General features: G+C 36.1%; 1 protein-coding gene across 1 annotated transcript in view; it reads left to right on the forward strand.

Annotated features, from left to right (window-relative positions):
* Positions 1–10,000, forward strand: part of LOC115217920 (small conductance calcium-activated potassium channel protein 2-like) — a 196,857-nt gene that overhangs the window by 93,948 nt on the left and 92,909 nt on the right. The window contains exon 5 of the mRNA XM_036507777.1: positions 3,136–3,205. Within this exon, the coding sequence (XP_036363670.1) occupies positions 3,136–3,205 (70 nt within the window). The remainder of the gene's footprint in view (positions 1–3,135; positions 3,206–10,000) is intronic.

The raw sequence follows: 10,000 nt of genomic DNA on the forward strand, positions 1-10,000 counted from the left end.
TGTGCCTGATTACTAAAGTGAAACAATCCAGCAATCAATTATGGTAATGCAACATCACTTCCACCATCGCGTTTCATTCTGAGTTCAAATCCCACTTGATCTCTGTCCGTCCTGCATCCTTCTGGGATCCATAAAATAAATACCAATCAATTACACTGATTCCAATCAAATATTGCTATCAATGGAAATCAGTACTACCCACCACTCTCTGTCTCTCTCTCTCTCTCTCTCTCTCTCAGCCTCTCTGTCATGTTAAAATCTACCTATCAGCCTGTCTGTCTGTCTCTCTCTCTCTCTGTCTGTCTCTCACCCTCTCTCTCACTCTAAAATCTATCTGTCTGTCTGTTTGTCTTCTCTTTCTCTCCTCCTCTCTCTCACCCTAAAATCTATCAGTCTGTCTGTCTGTCTATCTGTCGGTTTGTCTTCTCTCTCTCTCTCTCTCTCTCTCTCTCCCTCTCTCTTTGACCCTCTGATTCACCCTAAAATCTATCTGTTTATCTCTCTCTCTCTCCTCCTCTCTCTCACCCTAAAATCTATCAGTCTGTCTGTATATCTGTTTGTCTTCTCTCTCTCTCTCTCACCCTGTCTCTCACCCTAAAATCTATCTATCTATCTATCTATCTATCTATATCTATCTATCTATCATCTATCTCTATCTGTCTATCTATCTATCTATCTATCTGTCTATCTACCTAACTATCTAACTATCTAACTATCTATCTATCTATCTATCTATCTATCTATCTATCTATCTATCTATCTATCTATCTATCTATCTAACTATCTATCTGTCTATCTATCTAACTATCTAACTATCTAAATATCTATCTATCTATCTATCTATCTATCTATCTATCTATCTATCTATCTATCTATCTATCTATCTATCTATCTGTCTATCTATCTCTCCCTCTCTCTCTCTCTGACCCTCTGTCTCGCCCTAAAATCTATCTGTCTGTTTGTTTTCTGTCTCTCTCTCTCTCTCACCCTCTCTCTCATCCTAAAATCTCTCTCCCCCTCTCTCTCTCCCCTCTCTCTCTCCCCTCTCTCTCTCCCCTCTCTCTCTCCCCTCTCTCTTCGAACTTCTGGTGTATTGGTACATGTGTGTGTTTGTGTTTGTGTATCTGTTTTTAAGTATGCACATGTACTTGTGCATGTGAGAATATGTATGCGTGTTTGAGAATGTGCATGTGTTTGCACACACACCTGAGTGTATGTGTATCTGTGTATCTGTGTTTGAGTCTTCACATGCATATGTAAATGTGTGTGCGTACGTGTAAATGATCAGTTGTGACAGTAAGCAACCATTTTTCTATATTTATTTTTTACCTGTACATGAGAAGAAAAAATAAATGAAATATGGAAAGTAACTTTGCAGCACCGCAACATCCAGTTGTTTGCGGACAGGTCAGACAAAGTGAAAGCCATCTGTGTGCACATTGACAGCAGAGAGAGACCCAAGAGGGGATCAATCAATTCTGTAAATTAAAGATAGGTGAAATACAAGGAGGACAGCAATGCCAGAAGATTCTCATCCAATTGTGACGTTTCTGATTTCCTTCTAAATCAAAAACTTTTCCACAACTGGCTAAAAATACAAGTACTGGTTTCAAATTTTAGCACAATGCCAGCAATTTCAGGGAAGGAGTTTAGGCACGTGACTTAGTGTTTAAGGGCATTTGGCTCATGATCGTAAGGTCATGAGTTTAATTCCTGTCGGTGCGTTGTGTCCTTGAGCAAGACACTTTATTTCACGTTGCTCCAGTCCACTCAGCCGGCAAAAATGAGTTGTACCTCTATTTCAAAGGGTCAGCTTTGTCAGACTCTGTGTCATGCTGAATCTCCCCGAGAACTACATTAAGGGTACATGTGTTTGTGGAGTGCTCAGCCACTTGCACGTTTTTACGAGCAAAGCTGTTCCGTTGATCGTATCAGCTGGGAGTGAAGGTGGCGAGCTGGCAGAATCGTTAGCACACTGGGTGAAATGTTTAGTGGTATTTCGTCTGCCGCTACGTTCTGAGTTCAAATTCCGCCGAGGTCGACTTTGCCTTTCATCCTTTCGGGGTCGATAAATTAAATACCGTTACACACGGGGTCGATGTAATCGACTTAATTCATGTGTCTGTCCTTGTTTGTCTCCTCTGTGTTTAGCCCCTTGTGGGTAGTAAAGAAATAGATTGACCCCAGTGCTTAACTGGTACTTATATTATCAACCCGAAAGGGTGAAAGGCAATGCTGACATTAGCAGAATTTGAACTCAGAATGTAAAGAAGGACAAAATGCTATTAAGCATTTCTGCCAAGCGCACCACCTTAAATAATACAAAGAATAAAGAGAATAAAAGTTAAGGACTTGTAGGGATGTGGTTATGCAACCCATGATATACTATAAAGTACGGGATTGGCCAAAAGTCACCTGACAGTAAATCAAAACATATGTATGCATATGTGTGTGTGTGTGTGTGTGTGTGTGTGTGTGCTTGTGTGTGTGTGTGTTATTGTCTCCTTGCTTTGCCTTTGTGTGATATTGTTAAATGGATTTCTCAGTCTTGCAAGTTGTGTCCTTCATTGTCCAGTAATCCATGGAAAACATGTTTACTCAAGCAGAAGTAAAAAAACTTTTCCTAGGAAATGGTTGTTAAGGGTTAGCAACTGGAAGGGTCTCCAGCTGTAAAAGAAATCCAGCTGAACAAGATGTACCCAGCAAGCATGGAAAAGTGGATATTAAATGAGGGGACGGGAGGGGACAGGAGGGGAAGGAAAGGGACTGGGGAGAGAGTGGAGGTAAGAGAGGAGACATGGGGGGAGGCAAGAGGGAAGGGCAAAGCTGGGATGGGGAAGGTGGGGAAAAGGGGAAGGCAGATGGGTCATAGGAGGGGGAGGTAAAAGGAGGGAGAGAGGGAAGAAGGAGATGAGGAATGTGGTAAGGGGAGGGGAGGGGAAGGAAAGGTGGATGAGATGGGCTATTATAATGAAGGTGATGTTGGTGATGATGATGGTGGTATTGGTGATGAAGATAGTAATGTTGATGATGATGATGGTGGTGACAGAGAAGAATGAGAATGTAAGTTTTTAAATGGCAGTTTTAGAATTCCTGTTTATTCCTAAAATGTGTTTTCTTTTTTCTGTTCTCCAGTCTTCGAAGAGTTAAAATGGATCAGAGGAAATTAAACGAAAACCAAAACACATTAGTGGATATGGCTAAGGTGAGAACTTCATCTAATAAAATTTTTTTTGAATATCGTTGAAGTCGTAGGAGAATATATAAAAAAAAAAAGATAATAATAATAAATAAATAAATAAATAAATGAAATACATTTTTTTTCAAACTTGAATTCCTACCACGAATGGAACAAAACCAAATAGCCAATACATGAAAACATGTCATATTGATTTGGTAAAAAGAAACAAAAAGAAAAAGAAAAAAACACATACAAAACAAGAAAAGAGACGGGGGAGACAAACAGACAGACAGACAAAGAAACATTATGTCCGTTTCTAGATGAATGAGGTGTAAGTTTGGCTCAGTTGCTTATTTTATTACTAATCTAAACTTATATTCCATAACTGTGTGTGTGAGTGTATGTATGTACATGTATACATAAATAATGATGTATATATATACATAAATAATGATGTATATATATATATATATATGTATATATATATACATATATATATATATATATGTATATATATATATATATATATATACATACTTGAGAATGTATGTATATATGTGTGTGTGTATATATATATATACACATATGCATGCATATATCTATTGTGTAAACATATATATATATATATATTGTGTGTGAGATATAAATATACATGTATATATATGTATGAGTGTGTGTGCATATATTTATACTTATATGTATGTATATCTATATTTATATTATATATATATGGATATATATATATATATGTGTGTGTGCGTGTGTGTGTGTGTGTGTGTGTGTGTGTGTGTATAAGTATATTGTGTGTATATATATAAAGAGGAAAAATAGAGTCTGTATGCACTAGAATTACAAATATGTAATACTAGTGAGATGACATAGATAACAATTAATGAAAAGGACAGCAAAGACACATGGAAATACCCCATCATCAGCTATGTTATCCGGATTTATTATGGTTTCAGCACTAGAAAGTATGGTAATTGCTGTCTATGATGTCTCACTTTTAGTCGTATTCATGTGAGTGCAAGTTTGTGTATGTGTGTGTATATATCTTTTTAATAAGCTGCTCAAGTACATATGGAATTACCTGAGCAGTTTCTTAAAAAAATTTATTTTCAAATTCCTCAGTACTTTGAAAAAATCAAAACACATTCACACATACACACAAACATATGCATACAGACATATACTGCATACAACACACACATATATACTCACACACATAAATACATATATACATACACACATACACACACTGCACACAGCATACATACACACACATATATAGAATTATTTTTCACATAATTTTCTCTTTTCATCTCTCCCTCCCTCCCATCCCCCTCTCTCATTCTTTCTTTCGCTTCCTCTTTTTCTCACTCTTTCTCTCTCTTATTCAACCCTTCATTTCACATATTTTCTCATCTATTATCATTATTTATTCTTTTTGGAATTGGTACGCATCAGAATATATGCCTTGTATTTATTCTGACTCTTTGCCATCTGAATTCTAGTAACACAAAAATCAACTTGAACTTTCATTCTTCTGAGGTCAATGAAATATGGTACCAGTCATATATGAGGGTTGTTGTCAACAACTGTCTCCTCTTAAAATTGCTGACCTTTTGCCAGAATTTGAAGCCATTATTAAAGCAGTGAGAAGGCAGTGAGTTGGCAGAATCAGTAACACTTCAGACAAAACACTTTGTGGAATTTTGTCCATATTTATATTCTCAGTTCAAATTCTGGCACAGTCGACTTTGCTTTCATCCTTTCAGAATCGATGGCATAAATACCAGTTGAGCCATGGGGTTGATGTAATTGACTATCTCCCTCCCCATAAAATTTCAGGCCTTGTGCTGATAATAAAAAGGATTATTAAAGCCGTGTGGTGCTGGGTGGAAGAATCATCTGCATTTGGGGCAAATTCTTTAATGACATTTCTCTTGACTTGATGTTCTAAGTTCAAATACTGCCAAAGTTGACCATGCCTTTCATGCAGGGGCTTTAAAAAACACAGTCAAGTACTGAGATTGATGTAATCAACTTATGCTACCCCTAAAATTGCTGGCCTAGTCCCAAAATTTGAAAGAAAGAATTATTAGAGCAGTGAGGTAGCAGAACCATTAACATATTAGACAAAATTCTTAGTGAGATTTCTTCAAGCTTAATATTCTATGTTCAAATTTCCTGACCAGGTTTTGTGGAAGATGTCTGCTAAACTTGATTAGGCAATTTTAGATACATCAGAAAATATGTAAAATATCATTTCTAGAAAGTTATGTCTAATATTTTAAGATGTGTGAGGGATTTTATATGTATATATAAAACTTGGTATATAAGACAACCCTATAACTTCCTATTAAAATATAGGCTTTGATCTATACTCACAGTATAAGACTACTTGGTGATATTTCACTCTTGATGAAGGTGGCCAGCCCACAGAATCATTAGTACGCCAAACAAAATGGTTAGCAGTATTTTGTCTGGTTTTATGTTCAAAGCTCAAATACCCTCGAAGTCAGCTTTGCTTTTCATCTTTTCAGCATTGATAAAATAAGTACCAGCTGAGTGCTGGGGGCCAATGTAATCGATTTAATGTCCCGCCCCACAAACCAATATTTCACCACTGATGCAGTATCTGGGAGGTGCATATAGTGGAACCCAATACCTCTGTGACTGTGGAACATCATCATTTATCACCAAATGCTTTTTTACTTAAATAAATAAATGCATCTTTTTAAAGCCTAGCCAAGCTCATGGGCCTGGTTTCCCGGTTTCTATGGTGTTTGTGTTCCCCAGCTGGACAGGACGCCAGTCCATTGCAGCGTTACTCATTTTTACCAGTTGAGTAGACTGGAGCAACGTGAAATGAAGTGTTTTGCTCAAGAACACAATGCGTTGCCCGGTCCAGGAATCAAAACTACAACCTTACGATCATGGTGCTGAGATCCTAACCACTAAGTCACGTACCTACACACAAATGCTTTTTTACCAAAGCTTTAATATACACTGATGAAATACACTGTATGTTTTGCTGTTAATCTATAAACTCCAACTTGTTTCATAAGATTACTGGTAGGATAGGATTGTGTTCAGATTGTACCACATTGGTCTTCGGTCCTGTCTATTCTAATTAATTTAATTAGATCAGTAGGTTATAAAAGAATCATATTAACCAAATACATTTATTACAAAAACACACCTCTATATGTATATATATATATATATACGTTTTATTTATTATTTTGCACATTACTTAATCATCGTTATATGTTTTATCTTATATTTAATCTTTCTATAATATGTAATTTTCTAGATGGTATGATTTAATTTTTCATTATTGAATCGATAAAAGGTGGGTTTTTGTTCTAAGTTATATATATATATTATAGTTTGTAAAATTTGATTTACTATTTCTAAATTGAATTTTTCCCTGTAAGTTTGGAATAATATTCCCTCATATTATTATTATTATTATTATTATTTTATTATTATTATTATTATATATATATATATATATATATATATATATATATATATATATATTTCACCAGTATTCATATATCTAAAAATGAAGCATACACTAAAGCATTAGAGAAGTAATATATTTTGGTGGGGAAGTTAAAACATTTAACTTCCCAAACATACATATATATATATATGAGCATGCCTAGATGTGCAATTATATGTATGAGAATACATACATGAAGCAAAACATACAAATCTGCACATATAGGAGGAGAATTCAGGAAAAAAACAAAAGACGAAGACAGGTGGTGTAGAAAACAAACAGATGTATTAGTATAACGCTCAGGAATTGAAAAAGCCTTTTACGTTTCGAGCCTATGCTCTTCCACAGAAAGGAACACAGAAAGAAACAAGGAGAGGAAAAAAATTGTGTGTAGTGGCTACCGATCTATCATGGCAACATATACCTGCACATATACCCTGTTGTTGATGTTGAAATTCCAGTGAAGGAACCTTGAATCTAGGTTAGAAACCGGCTCTTTCTCTATTGGCAAGAAACCTTGAAATAAAACTGAACAATGACATACATATATATACACCCAAACACACAAACATTTGATTTACTAATTCACATTTTAAAATCAAATGAAAAAGTAAAGGTGTAAATTTATGATATATTTTTCTGTTTAATATAACCTTATCATTAATCCAGCTTCCTAACATATCAGCTAAGTTTCAGTAGAAAATATCTGGTTGTCAGACTGTAGGAGCCATGCAAGTGTTTTATATTATTTTATTCTATTCTCCATTGCCACTGGTGACTTTCTAAGCTACAGTGTGTTAAGGTTCAAATTCTATACTCAGTATCTAAGACAGCCCCCTATTTGGGGGAGACTTTTTTGTTATTATAGAAATTCCTATAGTATATAGTAACATATACAGTACTAACCACTATTGTAGAAGCAATGCTTGGTTTTTGTTTTCTTAAGATGTGGATTGTCTGTGTTTTAGGTGAAATCAGAGAAGATTAAGTTGTTAAATCCTAATTGCAGGATAATGTTTGTTGTTATTCAAATTGATAATCCCTGGCCTTGAACTGTAATGATAAGCCTTGCTTATTGTTAAGCTTTTACACTAAAACTTGCTGAGATCAATTATTTTGGCTTCTGTGCAAATTTACTTTTGTGATTGTGTCATAAAGATGTTTCAATATCTTGCCAACAAGTTTTGCTCATCTTGGTGTTGTAGTTGTTGTTGTTGTGTTGTTGTTGTTGTTGTTGTTACTGTTGCTGCTGCTATTTTCTAGTCCCACTTCACGTCTGATCCGAGCCATTACAGAGGTGGCCAACCAGTCATTTAGAATTACGATGTTTAACCCTTTAGCATTCAGATTGCTCTGTCAAATATGATGATCATTATTCATTTGCCTTGTTTTAATTAATCATGCATTTTCTTATAGCTTCAATAATATTTTTATGATTGATAGGCACAGTAGTGGCTGTGTGGTAAGTAGCTTGCTTACCAACTACATGGTTCTGGGCTCAATCCCACTGCGTGGCACCTTGGGCAAGTGTCTTCTACTATAGCCTCAGGCCAACCAAAGCCTTGTGAGTGGATTTGGTAGACGGAAACTGAAAGAAGCCCGTCATATATATATGTCTATATATATATGTGTGTGTGTGTGTGTGTGTGTATGTCTGTTTGTTCCCCCAACATCACTTGACAACCGATGCTGGTGTGTTTACATCCCCCGTAACTTAGCAGTTCAGCAAAAGAGATCGATAGAATAAGTACTAGGCTTACAAAGAATAAGTCCTGGGGTCGATTTGCTCGACTAAAGGTGGTGCTCCAGCATGGCCACAGTCAAATGACTGAAACAAGTAAAAGAGTAAAAGAGATTGTTTATTTTTAGAATGACATTGTAGAATAGGCATGAGGGACCAGATCTGGCCACTTTGAATATAAAATAGGAATAACGTTGGGCCAGCTATGGTCAGTTCAAATGTTAAATGGTTAAAGTATCTTCTTCCTTAAAATGTAATTTGAGTGAATTTAGTGATTATTTCTAGCATGTTTTGTAGCTGTGTAAAGGTTCCTTTGTTGACTCATGCCATAGATTTCTTTCGTGACCTTCCCTTTTGGGAGTGGGAACTAAATCCTGCTGCTTTTTGCTTTACAGATTCTTTAATATATTCTAAAACCCCTTTTGTTGGGCTCTCATCGTAATTTTTGGACCCTTTAAATTCTCCATCTCTCTGGCCCCCATTGACTTACACACCCCCCTTAATTGCTGTCCTTGTATCAAAATTTTTAACCGATAAGTATAAAATCTCAGTTTACTAATGACATCTAAATGACACCTTTCCTGTCAACAACCATTACAGAATCTACTAACAGTATTTTCTTGTAGCACCAGCATTAGAGAGGTTGTCAGGATCTTGGCTAAACAAAACTAAAAGTACCTCTCTGCTCCAAATGAGTGTGAGTATCTGTGTGTTTGTAGATGTGCATGTGTATGTATGTGTGTATGTGCACGAGTGTGTATGTCTATGTTGATCTTCAATTATTGAAGAGAAACCAGTGTACAAATCCAGTGGCTTAGATGTTTAATTACTATATACTACATTGCATAATTCACTCCATCAACCAGCGTCGAGTCCTTTGCATTGACAGTGGTCAACCATGTTCTATGAACAGGTGTCTGTTATATGAGTATACGTATGTGTGTATCTATTGGGTCATCCCTTAAATAATGAAGTCTTTTCAATTGCATGAACTAAATGCTGGAGGGGGACGGGATAAACTACCTGCATCAACTTGCTATAAAAGCAGGTAGTAATTTTACCTTGTGCTTACTCTTAGTGCAAGTTTTGAAGAGTGCAGTTCGATTTTAACAGTTATTTTTTCAAAGCTATGATGGAAGTAGCAAAGGAGCATATTCAGCATATTTTGCTTAATGAGTTCCAATAAAGGCAGCAACATAACTGAAAGTGTGAGGAATATTAATGCAGTATATGGGGATCGGACAATAAGCATAGCCAGTGTCAATAGTGGTTCCAGAAATTCCAAGCTGGAAATGACAGCCTAGAAGATGAACCTCCCCCTGGAAGATCTGTAGAATTCAACGAGGACATTCTGCAAACCCCGGAATAAAAACCCATCATAACTGTTGAGGAACTAGCATAAAAGCTTGGGCTTAGTCATTCAACCATTCATTGACATCAGCGCCAGAAGAAAATCAACCATCTTTGGTTTCAAGATAAAAGATTTTCTTCTATCAGGATAATGCTCAGTTACATACAGCAAGGATGACATTCCAGAGGCTGGAGCAGTTTGCCCCTGTCTGAT

The sequence above is a fragment of the Octopus sinensis genome, linkage group LG12 (genome assembly GCF_006345805.1).
Source record: "Octopus sinensis linkage group LG12, ASM634580v1, whole genome shotgun sequence".
Lineage (NCBI taxonomy): Eukaryota > Metazoa > Mollusca > Cephalopoda > Octopoda > Octopodidae > Octopus > Octopus sinensis.